We start from the raw sequence: 18,785 nt of genomic DNA, 5'->3' as shown, positions 1-18,785 counted from the left end.
CTTCCAGAGACATATATTCTAGCTTAGAGTTGTGTGTGTTTTGCTGGAAAGCGAAGAGTTGTCACAGAAATGGCAAATACAGGCAAAAAAGCCTGTCACCAAGCAGGGCTACTCTCTACCAGGAAACTCTCTCTGGCCCGCAACAAGCCCGGCTGGCTGCAGCGGTAATGATGTCCTGCGCCCAGGCTCACTAGAGTTCTCATCAAGGAAACTCCCTCCTCCTCCTCATGGCCTCCTCCTCGCCCAACACACTCCTGGGGTTTAAACTAAGCAGCCTCCCCAGTGGGCATTCAATCTGTGACAAAAGAGGACACCCAAAATGTCGTTAAAAGAACAGAGTTCGATCTGTGGGTCTTGCATTGTGGTGACAGTTAAGAGGGTCTGGAGGGAGGAAACAGGTCTGATTTACCTCCGCAGCTGCATCACTGCCACGTCTTTGGAGCTGTTGAAGTCCAACTGACGCAAGAATCGGTCCTTGACATAATGTAGCATGTTGCCGTGAACTGCATAGGCTGGCCGCTCCCGTTCCAGTTTAAACACAATCATTCCACCGTCATGGCCTGGGCACCATGGGAGGAGAGAGGAAGGAATTGGCTGAAGGCAAGAAAGCAAGCTGGGAACAGGACATACATGGATGGCGACTGTGTATGTGCTAAGAACAAAGACACCTCCAGGAGTCCTTTATTTGTCTAAATTCCCACAGGTGTTAGAATCTTTACTCAAATCAATTTCTGTGAAGCCTTTCCTAATACTCTACGTCACACTGTCACATTCACACACAGTCTCCTCTGCGTTCTCCTAACACTTTGCACACAGTTCCATTATACTGAAAGTAAACGGGACTACATCAAACGTAAAGTCTTTGGCACAGTGAAGGAAATCATCAACAAGATGAAAGGGCAACCTGCTGACTGGGAGAAAATACTTGCAAATCACATATCCAATAAGGAGTTAATATCCAAAATATATAAAGTACACAACACAAAAAAAGAAAACCACACAAAAACAACCCAATTAGAAAATGGACAGTGAACTTAAATAGATATTTCCCCAAAGACGTACAGGTGGCCAGCAGGCACATGAAAAGATGCTCAACATCACTAATCACCAGGGAAACACAAATCAAACCACAATGAGACATCAGCTCATACCCATCAGAGTAACTAGTATCAAGAAGATAAGAAATAACAAGTGTTGCCGAGGGTGTGGAGAAAAGAGAACCCTCGTGCACTGTTGGTGGGAATGCAAACTGGTACAGCCACTGTGGAAAACAGTATGGAAGTTCCTCAAAAATTAAAAATAGAACTATCATATGATCCAACAATTCCATTAGCGTATCTGAAGATAGATAGATATGGAAACACCAATTTGAAGAGATATATGCATCCCCATGTTCACTGCAACCTTATCTATAGCAGCCAAGACACGGAAGCAACCTAAGTGTCCTGGTACTGATAAATGGATAAAGAAGATGTGGTGCACGCACACACACACATGCACGCACGCACGCACAGGTCTCTTACTCAGCCATAAAGAATGAGGGGCACCTGGGTAGCTCAGTCAGTTAAGCATCCAACTTCAGCTCAGGTCATGATCTCACAGATTGTGGGTTCAAGGCCCGTGTTGGGCTCTGTGCTGACAGCCAGCTCAGAGCCTGGAGCCTGTTTCAGATTCTGTATCTCCCTCTCTCTCTGACCCTCCCCTGCTCACACTGTCTCTCTCTCTCTCTCTCTCTCAGAAATAAATAAAACAGTAAAAACATTTTTTAAAAAATGAATGAAATCCTGCCACTTACAACAACATGAATGGACCTAAGAGAATTATGCTAAGTGAAATAAGTCAGAATGGCAAATAGAAGATTTCACTTCTAGATGAAATCTGCAAAAAGAATAAATGAACAGCAACAACAAAACAGAAACAGACTCATAGATACAGAGAAGAAACAAGTAGTTACCAGAGGCTGGAGAGTGACCAAAACAGGCAAAGGACTGGGTATAAACATCCAGTTGTAAAATAAATAAGTCATAGGGATGCGATGTACGACTCAAGGAATACAGTCCATGATACTGAAATAACTGTGTGTGGTGAGAGAAGGTAACTAGACTTAAGCATCACTACCACACTGACCCAAAACTAACAGGCTACATATGTTGATTATACTTTGATTCAAAACCAAAAAAGCCTCTAGCATCGCACATAACATCTGGCACTGTAACAAAGACCCCCAGCTCCACCATCTCATGAGCTCCTAAAGACAGATATTACAGTAATTTCCAAGCATCCCCAGGCCCTGCAAACAGCAAGAACACAGAGGCTTCTGTTGAACGGGGATGCTAGTTTAAAAAACCTTTCTTGGGGCACCTGGATGGCTTGGTTGGTTGAGCGTCCAACTTCGGCTCAGGTCATGATCTCCCAGTTGGTGGGTTCTAGCCCCATGTCGGGCTCTGTGCTGACAGCTCAGAGCCTGAAGCCTGCTTCAAATTGTGTGTCTCCCTCTCTCTCTGACCCTACCCCACTCCTGCTCTGTTTCTCTCTGTGTCAATAATAAACATTAAAAAAAAAATAATAAAAAAAATATAAAAAGCCTTTCTTTTTTTCTTAAAGTTTTACTTTTCCCCTACTGGCATCACCCATCTCTCAGAGAAACCTTCCACCTTGCCCGGCTCTCCACACATAACCCAGATCATTAGCTTTCCTTCCCGGCCACTCCTGATGGCCTTTCGCCTGTTCAGAATAAAATCCTCAGTCTAAGCCTGGCCTTGCCTGCAAGGTGGAGCACAGCCAGGCCTGCTCTTCCTCCCCAGCCCCCGGGCCCCTACGCAGCGCGCTCCACAAGCACTGCTCACACGGGGCCTGGCTTGCATGTGCGCACTCTGCACCTCCCCATGCTCAGGGGCCCCCCAACACACTCGGCGCCCCTCCTCACATGCAGGCTCTGCGACCCCCTCGGCACCCACCTCATACGCACACTCACACCCCCCTCACGTATGCTCCGTGCCTCACACCGCACCGTCTGCACGCGTCACCTCCTCACGATCCTGCACGCCCAATATAAAGCAGCGGTCCCCACACCCGTCCCTCTCTGTGCACCTTTTGCTGCACTTTTCTTCAAAGCCTCCTTCACGTTTGTCGTCTTGTGGCCCCTCTCCCTACCTCTCCATACACTACAAATAAGGTTCCATAAAGTCAGTGCCACTGCCTCGGGCGCCGCTCTACTAGCTGCAGGCAGACCAGCACCCAGTGTTCAGGGCCTACCTGCTACCTGAGTGACTACGGCTCAGCTTCCAGCACCTCAGTCTAAGAATGCTGAGTGTCCACCATTAGCCTCCTAACTCGTCAAAGAGAATAGGCTTCAGCGCCCAGTGCACCTGGGTGGAGAAAGAACACTACCGGAAGGGTTCTCCCGGGAAGGACAGGAGCTTCCGCTGTACGGCTCTGAGAATCCTGTTTTTCCTGCTCATCCCACTGTGCATTCACCGGAGCCAGAGCTAACAGAGAAGCATGCTCAAGTCTTACAAACCTTGACCTTAAACAAGGAAAAAAGAGAAGAAATGACACTTACCTGCTGCAAAGAGGTTCAGGTTGGGGTGGGCGGCTAGGACCCAGAAACGATCATGGTCCCTGCGGAAGGTCTGAACCCCAGTCCTAGGAAAGCAACAGGTAAGCAAAGAAAAATACTAATTTCTGAGAAATCTTCAGCCTATCACATACAGGAGCGCTGCGTGGAAGCCGGCAAAACCTCACTGATCCTATTATTTTAGTATTTCAATTTCCCCCTACTCGTCATGATTTCCTGTTACACTATCCTCATTTCGTATTTACTTCTCTAGCTATAGAAGAACATGCTTAAATTTGGAGGAGAAAAGAATGCACGTGGAGGTTGTATTTGATGGGACATCTGTAAATGCTTGCTGATCTCTAGGCCCCCTCGAGCTTTCCTAACATCGGATCTGACTTCTCCACATGCTGAAGATGGTTAAGAGGCACACAGATGCAGTCTAACCTAACTGGCAGCAGAGAGAACGGGAGAGAGGAGGGCCTTTCCCCCGGCTGTGGTCACACACCACGGTAACCCCCTTACCTCTTAGACATATCCCAGACTCGGATACTCTTGTCCTCAGAATTGCTGAGAATCAGCTCTTGGCGAGGGTGGAAGACGGCACAAGACACGTTGTTGTAATGACCGCGGCAGGTGTCAACCTCCCATGCCTTTGACTCTGAAGGACCAAAAAGAATTAGACGATCTCTCACAAGTAGCTTCCTACTACAAGTTTGGGGTTTAAAATTACAGCACCTTGGGGCGCCTGGGTGTCTTAGTTGGTTAAGAGTCCAACTCTTTATTTTGGGTCAGGTCATGATCCCGGGGTCGTGAGATGGAGTGTTGGGCTTCACGCTGAGCATGGAACCTGCTTCAGATTCTTTCTCCCTCCCTCTCTGCCCCCTCCCCTACTTGCATGTCTTCTCTAAATTAAAAAAATTGTTTTTAAATTAAAAAAATTATGGCATCTCTAACCAAATGCTAGGTATACTTCAAAACGCTAAATCAGCAACTCCTTTCTAACATGGCCATTTTCTCCATTTAAGCCTCTGAATCTCTACATGTTTGTTCTTTCATTCTGACCCTCCTATCAATGATAGCACCTCTTCTCCATCATTCTTTATCCTCTTTTCCTGTTTTACTTGTCACTCGCTGTCATGATAGAATAAATACATGTTCCGTATGCTTTAGTCACCCTTGTATCTTCAGAGCCTTGAACAATGACTAGTACAAAGCGGGTACTCAATAAATATTTTTGAATGAATGAATTCTTCCTCTTAACTGTGTTCCGACTTCCCAAAATCAGGATGCCTCAAAAACAGGAAAATAGAGAACGGGGCAATGTTTATGCTCCTAGGACTAGCATAACCATCTAAGGTAGGAAAATGGGTCACAAAGTCCAGAAGACCTGGCTACTTCACCTTGTCGGCCAGCAGTCAATTTTTTGGACACAGTGATACTTTCACTGGTTTACTCACCATTCATGCGCCAGATCTTCACTTGACGGTCATCTGCCCCAGATACAATCAGAGGCATAGTGGGGTGGAAGGCAGCCCAGTTTACTCCACGATCATGACCCTGTGGAAAACAAGAAGCGGTTCTTCTAAAATGCCTTTATCACTATTACTCAAAGCAAACTAAAGGGCCATGCTGGTGGTTATAAGAGATGTCTCTGATTTTTACTCTTCCTGGGAAAAGACACAAGGGGTTATGCTATTCTAAGACATGAACGTGGGAGTTATCATGTCAGCCCATCTAGTACTACACCCAAATTCTCATGGCAACTCCCAATTCAGCTTCATTTGCATTTGGGATATACTGCCTTGTTTTGTTATTTACTTACATATTAGCCCCCCAACGAATTATTAACATCTCAAGAATAAAAACCAATTTTATAACTTCCTGAGGAAACGTGACTGGGAAACTCTCAGCTGAGTTCTAATATCCTTTTGTGAAATCTGCAAGGTCAAAACTATTTTCATAATAATGTAAAGACATTAGTTGCCTTTTTCACTCTTACTCTTTCATGAGGGCAGAGTTTTCAAGAGGGCTATGTGACATGATATCACTGTTTTCACAGCTAATGGAATGTATCCTTTCATATTTCATGTTTTAAAAAAATAAAAATAAATTTTAAAAAAAGTTGGTTTTGGTTTTGGTTTTGAATCTTAAGAGAGAGACTCTTTAGCAGGCTCCACACTTAGTGCAAAGCCTACATGGGGCTTGATCCCATGACCCTAGAATCATGACCTGAGGCTAAATCAAGAGTTGGACTCAACCAACTGCACCACCCAGGTGCCCTCCAAATTGGTTTCAATTTCAAATATGGTAAAAACTGAAAGATACAAACCACAAACCAAATGAACAAACTCTTCGGGGTCCTCAGTAAGTTTTAAAAGTATAAAGAAAGAGGTTCTCAGACCACAAAGTTTAAGGATTGCTGCTTTTAAGCTATCTGACACTTTATTTATATACTCTGTACTATGGCAGGATCATAGATAAGGCAGTTTCAAATTGGCAGTGTTTTTGAGAGACTTCATGCTGTGGTGAAAATCCTCTGGGTTTTAGAGTCCGACCCAAGTTCAAATCCTAGTTCTTCCATTTACTAGATACATTTGGATTTTGGCAACCTGCTCAATTTCTCTAAATCTCAATTTCTTTCATCTGTAAAATGAGGTTGCTAATATCTATTTCACGGGATAGCTGAGAGGATTAAATTAGGTATTTTTAAAAATCTAGTTTCTTTCTCTAACGCTCTTCTATTTTCCCACCATGCACACAAGTGGCTTACACCTGGCTGGTCCTCAATGACTCAGAGTAAATCTCCCTTCCCCCCAGCCCCACTTATACAAGAGGCCCGAGAATGGGCTCTGCTTTGGGACAGTGACAGCATCTATGCCAGCCTTCTCCCTCTCTCCCCACAGGATTTAGGAAGTGATGTGACTCTCCCTTAGGTGGCATAGAAGCTTCATTTCTGCCGGCTCACGGGCTATTCTATTTCCAGTGCCTTAAAACCATGCCCGGCACCTAATAGGCACTGCATGAATCTTTGCTGAAGGAATGAATAAGTAAGCAGCCACTTCCTGGTCCCCAGAGAGGAGCCCATACCAGCCTCAGGCTGTGAAGACAAGTACCTCCAGCACATGCTTCACCACCGCATCTGTAGTTCCAAACAGATCAACCCCGGTTATTCCTCTCACGTCAGACTCCACTGCGCCAGGGGACAAGTTCTTTTTCCTTAGACCTTTGAAGGGACGGGAGTGGGATGAAAGACACAGAACAGTGTTACCAAAGAGAGCACAGTAACAGAGGCACAGGAAGGTACAGTGATGGACTAGCATTAAAGAAAAGGAAGGGAAAAGAAATCTAGAGAGATTGAAAAAGGAGGAGACTCAAGAGCTCCTGTGTGTTTCTTTCTAAAGATGTTCAAAGTATTAAAGTGCGTTCACTGTCCATCGTTTTAACAGACCCACTACTGGGGGCTTCCTCCTGGAGGACAGCAATGCAAACCTCTGACTCTGCAAACTGCCTCAACAGGCCTCACCTCAAGAGCAGTCTACTGGAGAGAATTTCTAGCCTTTTTTGTTCTTGAAATGGGGCCTTGGGGTGGGGGTGGGGGGATCATTCCATTTCCACTTTCAACTTTATGACAACTATAGCAACTTTTCTTCCAGCATCTCAATAACTTTTGAAAGAAAAGCCATTTGGGGAAGCCACAGCCCCGTGCTTCTCAAACCAGAAGCTGTTAAGCACGTGATGGGGAGGACGCAAAGCCGACAAGGAAATGAGGCCTATTAAATACCAAACGGCTCTTTGGTGGAAGAGAGTATAAAACTACAAACTATGCAAGGAGTGTCCTCGTTCTTCTATGGGACTCCTGGGCACGGAACAAAATGATCAGAACTGTCACGTCTTTTTTGTTTGTTTCAAGTTTTTATTTAAATTTTAGGTGGTTAACATATAGTGTAACTGTCATGCCCCTTTAGGCTCTTTCTTAAGAAGCCTGTTTACAGATCTGAATACGTGTATTTTGCCATTAAAACTTTTGGAGGCTGGTTTCACTGGGAGGAACTGTCCATAATTTGAAAACAACAGAGAAAAGACACCAGAATAAGAAGGGTCTTATTTGTGTAGGACCCAAATTTATGGCTCGACTACACCGATCTATAAAAGCTATTTGTGGTACGGTCATGACCAAACTTATGCTAACAATACATAAACTACCTTACATTTGAAAGCATTTTGTGATTTTCAGAGCACTCTCTAACATGTTATGTAATTTGATCCTGATTAATAGCCTTTTGAAACAGGCAAGCAGATATAATTACACCAGTTTATAAATAAAACAGAACTGGGACTAAAATTCTCATCTTTTGAAGTATTTGTGAGGAAAGAGGAAATTGGAACTATTGGCACTTGTAAAATTAAAAATAAGTATCCATGATTTGGAGGAAAATAAAAGCTAGTATCAAAAATAAAACATACATCATTTTAAGCCTAAACTGTGGCATCTGTAGGAAAATATAAACATTTAAATTTAATGATTATATGCATGTTTGTTGTTTTAAAATTACAGTCTGTCTCCCCTGTTCCAGCAGCACGTACACATCAGGACTGGAGACGCAAGTGCTTAAAAGGACCTCACAGTGTTAATTATCTCGTCCCATCCAAGAGGAGCACCTGGTCAACAGGTGGGAGACATAAAGCCGATGCTTTAACAAAAATGCACTGCCCACTGCTCCATAAATACACTATCGAAGGGATGCCTCCTCCCACTTACTTCGCTGGTCTCTTTAAGGGGATCTGTCCACTTCTTCTAATGAGTCTGGTGCATGAAACGTTCAAAGGAAGACACAAAGACAGACAGAGGTGAGGAACTTCACCTCCAGTAAGCTTCAACAAACACATTAAAAGGAAAGCATATGACAGATGCAAGCCTTTGCTGCACTTGCTGTCACGATGCAGGAAAGGGGGAAGAGCAATAAAAACTGACAGATGAATAGTGACAGGCAGTGAAAAGATAGTTAGAGAAGAAATATTTGAGCCTTCGACAACCCACTCACTATGACTGAACGACAGATGGAAAATTTCTATAGCAGCTACTCAAATCCAGAGGGAAGGGGGTTCACTCTCAGACTAGACCAGTTTGACGCACGCTTCCCAGTGGGGACCAGGGGAAGTAGTAAAAAGAGAGGGATGAGGCCAGGAATTGGCAGCAAATTAATACTTTTTCAGCTGTCATTGCAAAGATTAAGACTGAATTACATGGCCTTGACATGCAAAGGTATAAGCACATTAAGATAATTTAACTGGCAGTTTCCTGGAAGATCAGGGTAAAAAAGTAACCTGCCTTCTACATCTAGATTGTAAATATACTGTTTTTAACACATATTTTTGCCAGGCTAACAGAAAATATTCAGGTTAAGTAAGCCCCATGGGGCTCAATTCTCATGGCACAGGTAAAAAGACAGGTTTTCCTTTAGAGTTCTGTCTTCTTATTGCTTATGTAACTCAGAGAGCGAGACATTCCAAAAAATTAGAATTCTGAGCAGTCCTTTAAATGGGAGGGTGTTCATTCTCTGACTCGGAATGAAGTTTTCCTCTCTCAGAATTACTACCTCTGGTCCCTAACAGATCTGAAAGGTAATGCCTCTTCCTGTATTCAGACTTATTTGAACGCAGGCAAAAATAACTCTGCTAAAAAGAGTATGCTGATTTCCAGAAGAGGAAAGAATAAATGTGGAAGTCTAAGTCAAAGCTCCACTTGGTTAGAGACCAAAGCATTTCCTTTCACTCTGGTTAAGGGGTTACTGGAAGAGAGTTGTGAGGAGAGAAAAACACTCAGAAACGGTAGAGAGAGCAAGAATGTTAGTGCAGCAAGTTAGCACAAATCTCCCAGTTATCCCTTCTACTAAATATGTACAGCAACTGCAGCATTATCGTAGTGCATCCATGCACTGCACACATTCAAGAGCAAGTATAAACCCCGCTGGGGTCCACACTCTCCCCCTCTCCTCTCTGATTTCAGGCCCTTAATTCTGATGTGAAAATGTTCTCCGGCCTACAAAAGTCAAGAAAAGGATTTCTTGCCTTGGGCATTGCAGGTTACCAGTGAGAATCTATCCACCTAACTGTCCAAGCGCGTCAGCCAGGCCACAGGACCTACCGCGCTGCCATCAGCGGCATAAGCACGGCTCAGAGTGCGGCAGTAGGAGGGAGGTCCCGCTCAGCCCAGGGCTCTAAGGACAGAATGGAGCCCTAATGGCCAAAGTATCAGTTTATGCAAATAACAAATTAACTTCGTATGACCCACGGTGGTATATATTAGCTATATACCATCTCATAAGAACTGGGAAAGCAGTCACTCAAAGTATTTGAGTAGCGCTTAATTCTGTCGCAGAACTCCGGCTGGGAAAGGCTCCTCTAAGAATGGCAGCGGATCTGATGGAATAGCACGAGCCAATCCAACCCCATCAGGCCCCGTATCCCGAGAGAGGGTGACTGGAATGTGCGCGTACTGAAAAGTCATGAAAAGCCACAGGCAGGTTACTGAGAGAGGAAATAAGGTCCCTGGCGCTAGCGGTGAGGAGGGGACGCAGGCTCTTGGTGCCTGTGCTGCGCTCCTGTTGGCAAGGCTGGTCACATCTGGGTGTACTTCAAAAAGCCTCATCAGTCTGACGAAAAACTGCAATGGCAAAAGCCCTCGTGGAAGAGGCTACAACTGCCCACCTCCAGCAGTCCTGTTGAGCCCATTCCCTTCTAATCCCGCCTCGGAACTACCTGGAAACAGCAGGTAATTCTACAGATTCTAACATGAGAGTCAACACAACCGTTCACCACGACACAGGACTCAGACTATCATCCCCGAGTTAAAGACAGTATGTAACATATGCTGAATTAATGTCAAGAACTCTTCTCGTGGTTGGGAAGGAAAGGGGTGGTGGAGAGAAGGAGCATTTACGTCACCAAAATGAGTTCTTAGTTCTTCAGATCTCTCTCTGCCAAACTAAAATACAAGAAAGTCAAAACAAAACAAAACCCCCAAGATTCTGCTTTCCGACCGACCTCCCCCTCCCCCGGCTGTTTCCTCTGCTGCATGAATCTTAACCAGCTGCTCTTACAACATTCCACATGCTGCTCCCACAAATCCAAACTTCTAACTTGCTACTCATCAGTGGCTTGTAAGAAGGGCAAGTGCCTTCCTGCTCCAGCCCACCCTGTCACAAGGGGGCCGAGAAAAGTTATCACTCTGGCCATCTGATTCAGAAGGGTGGCTCCTTTACCACCACAAAGGACCAAGCAAGGACCTCTGAGGGGCCTTCCTTTTATAGAATGAAACAAGTGTCTTGCAGTCTCTCCACTGACCTTTCCCAAACCCAATCTCTAAGAATTCCTAAAGCAACAAACGAATAAAGAGAGACAATTCAGCAAGTGATAAGTAAATTTTACCGGGCAGAGGACCCCAGCATCTAGGGCTCCTTTTCCATATTCTAACCCTTGACAAAGCACTTCTGTCCATCCGCATGTCCGCCTCACAGGTACAGTCCCTTCCTGGCATTTCAATTCTCCGCTCTGCACCTTCTCTGCTCTCCTCCACACAGTACTGAACGTTTAAATCTGCACCCCAAAATCGACACGTAAACTGTGAAAGGAGGAACTATCCCAACCAGCCAACACCTACAAATCTGTTTTAATTTCTGATTATTTTAACTTCTAGAAGTCTGCCCATTAAAGGGTGTTGTGGACATATAAAATCCCACCTACCCACGTGCTCCTTACACTGGAAGAAATCTAACAGAGGGACTTTCCTATTCCTAGACAAGGCCATAGTCCTGTTTCCTGGATCAGAGAGTCCTGTTTCCCCGCACTAATCTATTCCCAAAATTCATTTTTGTCAAAGATGTATTTCTTGTTTTATTTTACTAGAAAGCATGATTCTTACTCAAATACTCCCAACAGTACACAGATTGTAACCAAAAACAGTTCTAACTAAAAAGTTAAATACATTTTCTAGAGCAGCCTCTTTTCTTAAGGAAAACCTCTAACACAAAGAACCATCAAAAGCAGATTTAATACCCTCAGAAGCAGAGAGACTACATGATACTACAAAGATACTACATAAGGAAAGAATATTCTACATTTCCTGTTCTGAGCCAACTACCCTCATTATTTCAAGCAATTGCAGTTTTGCGCCAGACATAATTCGGCTGTCCCCTGAACTTGGGCAGCTCACCAGAAATATCCCAAACACGCACAGTCTGGTCCAGGCTGGCCGACACAACCAGGTCTTCTGAGGGATGAAACTGAGCACACATTACATAATGGTTGTGCCCTGTTAACACACTGCAAGAAGAAAAGAAAGACAATACCAAATTAGAGGCAGGACTCAGCAGATTCCTACATATTAAATACCATTCTCTCTGCTTAACAGATAACACACCCAAGTACTCTTTTTGGAGGCAACAGCAAGTCATCCTAACAATTCTGAACTGGTGATAATAAGCAGGGTCAGCTGTTTTAACAACTGTCCCCTTCTTTTCTCCAGTGCTTCAGTATTTAAACATTATTGATTTCAGGAGAAGTGAGATAGCACAACCCTCCTCGCATATTCAAAATGTTCATATGTCAAAATAAGCAAAGTCTTAGTAATTTATATTAGAAACTATCAGATTTGGGGGGGGGCATAACCCTCTTAAAGGGCATCATTTTACACGGTCCTTACATCTTCACAGAAAGCCCACAACCCAAACTCAAAGCAGGATGGAGGTCTAGACCTTGACTCATGTTTCAAGGGAACAGAACTGAAAACCAGCTAAAAGTTTTGTTCTAAAAGCGTAGTGATATAAACCTCCCGCCCCCCTTTCCTGGCAAGAAATGATGAGAAAATCCAGACCCATATGTTACTAACAAGATTGCCTCATTTTGTATGTAAAAGCATCTTAAAAACCCAATCAGTAATTAATCAGCGGGCAGAGCCCACTAGGGAAAGGAGAGGATGGTTCTAAAGGGAAGCTCATTATGAAAACACGAAGCCAGAACAAAGCCTCTCCCTAAGCCCTGTCTCCTGCTTTACCAGACGCAGGTTCTGGACTGCCAATTCCACACTCGGATGGTCTGATCATCTGAGGCGCTCAGAATCCAAGGATATTCCTGAAAGACAATCCAGACCAAGGGTTTCAACATTAAACAGACATGTTCTTTCAGGTTCTGTGATCACTCTTCTTTGAAGGAAACATTCCATGGCCTGGCGTCTCAGCTGTGCCAGCAACGGGACCACAGCCTCCGATTTGTCAGCCTCGCTGCCTCCTCCCCACCATTTTACCAGCTTTCCCCACATTGGCGCTTGCACATGGAGACTTCAAAATGGAAGCCAGACAAAGGCATAAAGGATCCTGAGAGGCAAATAACACACACTGTACTTACTTGCATGTATATGTGTGTACATGTATTTCTACTTATACATGGCTAGGCCTAATTTAAGATCCTATGAAATGATCGTCTCCCTTTAACTCCAGGATTAGAACACTGATTTATGGTCTGACTTCTCCTTGTCAGACCATCCAGTCTCAAAAAGTTCCCATCTTAGGAACCAACAGAAAATAACATGTAAAAACAACTCCACTTTTTTAGAGTCTGTAAACTTATTGAGAAAAGGAAGCAATTCTTATTCACAGTTGTATCTCCAGCGCTTAACACAGAACCTAGCAAGTAAAAGGCACACATATACTTACTAAGCCAAGAAAATAAAGCTTCCCTAACTTTCCAGCTAGACAAGGCAACTTGTCCCAGGCAAGTCTTCACCAGGTCCCTTATGCTGATGACAGTCCCTAGTTCACAGATCATATTGAGCCATTACCATTCTCAAATGTTTTTTTTTAAACAAGTCACATATATTTTTATTAATTACTTAACATCACTGCCAGGAGCCACACCAGCCTCTCTGGATGGCAATCACAGCAAGGAAGTGACAATGTTTGCAGCTTCTCCCATGAGAAATGAAAACTGGTATCTCCTTCTGCTACTATTGGCTCATATTGGATATAAGCCTACTGGTATTGACCAGGCCTCACAATATTCCATTTCAGACCCATATTCTGAATACAGATACCTCATAAGGAAAAGCATATTCCTGCCTTTACAAAAGAGATTTTAGATGAAAGCTCTGTGGGCGATTGTCGAAAGGCTCTTCCTATGGGCCTTGCAGATCCAAGACTTATGGGGTTAAGAACACAAGAATTACAACTGAGCCTGGCCCTGAAACCAAGGGCCTATTTTGGGGTTAAGAGCAAAACATAGTTACCACATAGATCTTTGCTAATTGGTGAAACATAACAGTCACTTCCTCAAGGCCTACTTTCCACAAACACCCTCTCTTACACTGGCAGCTGGGATGAGGATAGATAAGAGTAGCTAAAACGTAACCCAGGGGCAAAAGACTGACCCATTCAGGGCCCCCATGTTAGTCTCCACAAACAAACCAATTCAGAAACATTCATCCTCTTGAGAGCCGGACAAAATACTCCTAGCTTATCTATATACAATTTGACCTATATGTTATCCTATTTTTCACTAAGAACATTCTGTTATTTCCTTGGTCGGAATAATTCTACTATTGTTATCACAAAAGACCTCCCATTGTAAGAAATTCCTTTCTATGACTTCATATTGTTGCTGAACCTTTAAATAAAGATACAAAAACCGACAGGACAGAGATGCCTGCCTGGTGATCAGAAAGAATCTCCGGGGCTCTCTCTCTCTCTTTTGCCGACACTGTCCATCCTTCAGGGACCCCTGGACCTGCTGGAGCCGGCTCGGCCTCCGGCAACATCACTAAACCCCAGTTTCTTCCACTCATAAAATGGGATGTGACTGATATTTTTGAGTGGGATGATTCTCTGAAGGAGGCCATCCTGTACACAGAAGGATGTTCTGCAGCACAGCTGGACTCTCCGCACTAGATGCCAGCTGCTTTCATTCCCAAGCCGTATCAACAAAAATGTGTTTGGACGCTGCCACATGCAGAAGCCGCCACGTGCTCTGGGGGACAAAATCCCCTGTGACTGAGAACCATGGAAAAGGTAACAGAAGACCATTCTGGCAACTCAGCATGCATTCAATTCAGCTTGGCCACCTCCTCCTCCAACCATTCTAAACGTGTAAGCATAAGCCCACGGGGTCTTACATGGCACATGATTTCTTCAAAGTCCCAGTAGTGCTGGAGGAAAATTTAGGATGAGAGGATCTGGAGAATGACCTTAATAAAATGTATTTCCTCCATTTTGTTTTGTGCATGAAGAGTCATGCATCAAACAGAGAGTACACTTGGCTTCATTTCTCCTGAAGAGAAGTATGTCCCCCAGGATTAAGTGCCAGCAGAATGGCCACATCAGCACCCACCCACAAGCTCACAGCAAGGTGTGCACCCTTTGTGAAAAATTTTTTTCCCATCATTATAAGTGTACTCTTTAATTCCCATCCCCCGTTTCACCCATTCTCCCTACCTAGGTCCCCTCTGGTAACCATCAGTTTGTTCTCTATATTTAAGGGTCTGTTTCTTGGTCTCTTTTTTTCCCCCTCTTTACTCAATTGTTTTGTTTCTTAAATTCCACAGGAGTGAGATCATATGGTATTTGTCTTTCTCAGACTTATTTTGCTTAGTATTATACTCTCGAGCTCCATCCAGGTCATTGCAAATGGCAAAACTTCATTCTTTTTATGGCTAGATAACATACCCTTATGCATACATGTATGCGTGTACATGTATATACACATGTGTATATGTGTACACAAACACACACACACATATGTACATACACACATACCCCATACCTTCTTTATCCATCATCTATGGATGGACACTTAGGTTGCTTCCATAATCTGGCTATTAGAAATACTGTTGCAATAAACATAGGAGCGCATGTATCCCCTTCAATTCGTTTTTGTATTTCAGGGGCATATATCCACTAGTGCAATTGCTGGATCATAGGGTAGTTCTATTTTTAACTTTTTGAGGAGCCTCCATATGGTTTTCCACAGTGGCTGCACCAGTTTGCATTCCCACCAACAGTGTACAAAGGTTCTCTTCTCTCCACATCTTTGCCAACGCTTGTTTCTTTTGTTGATTTTACCCATTTTGACAGGTGTGAAGTGATATCTCACTGCAGTTTTGATTTGCATTTTCCTGATGATGAGTGATGTTGAGTATCTTTTCAGGCATCTGTTGGCCATCTGGACGGCTTCTTTGGAGAAATGTCTCTTCATATCCTCTGCCCATTTTTTAATTGGATTATTTGGCTTTTCTGGTGTTTTTATAAACTCTTTGTATCTTGAATACTAACTTTATCAGATATCATTTGCAATTTCCCATTCCACAGGTTGCCTTTTAATTTTGTTGATTAGTTTCTTCACTGTGCAGAAGTTTTTTACCTTGATGTGGTCCCAACAGTTTACCTTTGCTTTTACTTCCCTCACCTCAGGAGACATACCTTGAAAAATGTTGCTAAGGCTAATGCCAAAGAAATAGCCTGTGCCATCTTTAAGGATTTTTATGGTTTCAGGTCTCACATTTAGGTCTTCTATCCATTTTGAGTTTGTTTTTGTTTGGTAAAAGAAAGTGGTCCAGTATCAATCTTCTGCATGTTGCTGACCAGTTTTCCCAGCACCATTTGTTGAAGAGACTGCCTTTTCCCTGCTGTATATTCTTTCCTTCTTTGTCAAAATTAAGTGACTGTATAATTGTGGGTTTATTTCTGGGCTCTCTATTCCACTGATCTACGTGCCCATTTTTATGCCAGTACCATGATGTTTTAATTACTACAGCTTTGTAATATAACTTGAAGTCTGAAATTGCAATCACTCCAGCTTTGCTTTTCAAGATTGCTTTGGCCACTCAGGTCTTTTGTGGTTCCAGACAAATTTTAGGATTGTTTGTTCTAGTTCTGTGAAAAATGCTGGTGGCATTTTGATAGGCATGGCATTAAATCTACAGACTGCTTTGGGTAGTATGGACCTTTTAACAATATTTGTTCTTCCAATCCATGAGCATGGAATTTCTTTCCATTTCTTTGTGTCGTCTTCAACTTCTTTCATCAGTGTTTTACAGTTTTCAGAGTACAGATCTTTTACCTCTTTGGTTAATCATTCTCAAATGTTTTAGCTCTAATTTTTGTAATCAATCTACCTTAACATTTTTTGAATTTTATGAAAAGAAATAAAGTATACTTAGCCAGGAGACTTTCATTTATTTCATTATATTCTTTTTAACTTAATTCAAGAGACTTAGTTTACTGAGAGTCAAAAAATAGTACAAATTAAATCTAATAGTGTAAGATTATAGAAAGATCCAGCCAGGCTGGGACTGGATTAAGAGGCTGGGAGTCTCTAATCTATATGTAGCTCAATATCTGTCTTCTAGGATACCTGATAGATCAAAGAAGGTAGCGCCTGGGTGGCTCAGTTGGTTAAATGTCCAACTTTGGCTCAGGTCATGAACTCACGGTTTGTGAGTTTGAGCCTGCGTCGGGCTCCATGCTGCTGATAGCTCTGAGCCTAAAGCCTGCTTCAAATTTTGTGTCTCCCTTTCTCTCTGCCCCTTCCCCCGCTCAAGCTCTGTCCCTCCCTCTCAAAAATAAATGTCAAAAAAAATATATATATATATAAAGCCTGGCTAAAGGAACAGCCTCTACTGTACCCTAAAATCCTAAGATAGAAGCACTTAATTGTTAATGCTTCAAAACACTTATTAGCTCATCAAAAGGGCATCTAACCTTGACTCCCTCCCAGACACACCTACTTAGTAACACCCCATAGGGGACTAGTCTGCAAATTTTTGTTCACTAGCTCAGCAAACCTGAAATCAAATTTCTACTTTTCCCTACAGAGAATCAATGCCTTCCTTATAAAGCCCACTAAACACCATTAAGTTCAAGTCAATATAACCCTGAGTGCTTCCTTTTCAAGAGGGAAACAAAGCAGAAAGGTCCACCCCACACAGATTCTAGAAGAGCCACTCCAAGAACTCTGCTAATTCTGCTATCATGGGTTCTTGAGAACCAAGTAGAAGATCCCCACAGGCAACTGAAGAATGCTCTACAACTAGAGCTATCATGGCCACTTACGTGATGAAAAAACGTGGTGCGGATGTAGTCTAAATGCCCAAGCAATGTGAAGAGACAGCGCCGAAGCTTGTAATTCCACACCTGCAAAGAGAAATCCAACTAAGCAATGGGACATAAAGTTCAGGTTTCTCAATAAATAAGTTTGCCTTATATTTTTGCATTTTCTAAATAGGTAGGAACCTTGATAAGACGTCTCATTTAAGACTTAAGGTTGGAGGAAAAAAAAGTCAAAGATGAAAACATAGGTCAGCTAAACACACGGAGAAGGGAAAAGGCAAGGCTAGGGAAAATTACGGAAAGGCTGTTCCGTTCTCTGGGGAGAAACCAACTATGTTTCTCAACCTGAGACAAGAGGTTCGTCCAGGGTTTAACTTGACACTCTTCTCACTACCGCATAATTGCGTTGTTAGTTTGAATACTGACCTCGTAATATGTTACCTACTATCTTAGCTCAGAATTTAAAAAGCAGGACAGATACCATGACTCTAAAGGAAAACATTAATATAACATACGGTATCACCTCCTCCTAGACTGCTAACTTGGTGGCAAATGATACCCATACTTTCACAGTCTGTACTTGTCTATCACGCAGACTTTAACTCATCACTATGGAAAATACTACATTGCTCAGTTAGGGTGAAGCAGAAAAACACGACAATTCAGATATAAAGTTGAGCCAACTACCAAAGTACCAGGTATCAAGGAACATAGCTGAGAACAACACTAAACCAGGACCAGAAATTTGAGCACAGACTCCCAACTAGAAAATCTCCCAAAAAGTTCAAAAATAAGAGGTCAGTTGCCTTTTTTTAAAATGTTTATTATTGAGAGACAGAGAAAGACAGAGCATGAGCATGGGAGGGGCAGAGAGAGGGGGAGACACAAAATCAGAAGCAGCTTCCAGGCTCTCTGTCAGCACAGAGCCTGACATGGGGCTCAGTCCCACAAACCACAAGATCATGACCTGAGCCGAAGTCCGATTCTTAACCAACTGAGGCACCCAGGTACCCCAGTCAGTTGCCTTTTTTAAAAAACGTTTTTTTTTTAATGTTTTATTTATTTCTGAGAGAGAGAGAAACAGCATGAGCAGGGGAAGGTCAGAGAGAGAGGGAGACACAGAATCCAAAACA

At 43.2% G+C, this 18,785-nt stretch overlaps 1 protein-coding gene across 1 annotated transcript in view; it reads right to left on the bottom strand.

The window, feature by feature from the left end:
* The window catches only part of COPA (COPI coat complex subunit alpha), a 48,466-nt gene that overhangs the window by 21,673 nt on the left and 8,008 nt on the right, over window positions 1-18,785 (bottom strand). Inside the window, exons 4-11 of the mRNA XM_039246504.1 lie at window positions 17,656-17,736; window positions 12,612-12,688; window positions 11,772-11,881; window positions 6,673-6,782; window positions 5,017-5,116; window positions 4,082-4,217; window positions 3,563-3,645; window positions 410-560 (exon numbers count right to left, since the gene is read on the bottom strand). Coding sequence (XP_039102435.1) covers window positions 410-560; window positions 3,563-3,645; window positions 4,082-4,217; window positions 5,017-5,116; window positions 6,673-6,782; window positions 11,772-11,881; window positions 12,612-12,688; window positions 17,656-17,736 — 848 coding nt within the window. The remainder of the gene's footprint in view (window positions 1-409; window positions 561-3,562; window positions 3,646-4,081; window positions 4,218-5,016; window positions 5,117-6,672; window positions 6,783-11,771; window positions 11,882-12,611; window positions 12,689-17,655; window positions 17,737-18,785) is intronic.

The sequence above is a fragment of the Hyaena hyaena genome, unplaced genomic scaffold, assembly GCF_003009895.1.
Source record: "Hyaena hyaena isolate Hyena2069 unplaced genomic scaffold, ASM300989v1 scaffold_281, whole genome shotgun sequence".
In the NCBI taxonomy this organism is placed as follows: domain Eukaryota; kingdom Metazoa; phylum Chordata; class Mammalia; order Carnivora; family Hyaenidae; genus Hyaena; species Hyaena hyaena.
Note: the sequence above shows the minus strand (reverse complement) of the source record. Positions and strands in the feature narration are given on the sequence as shown.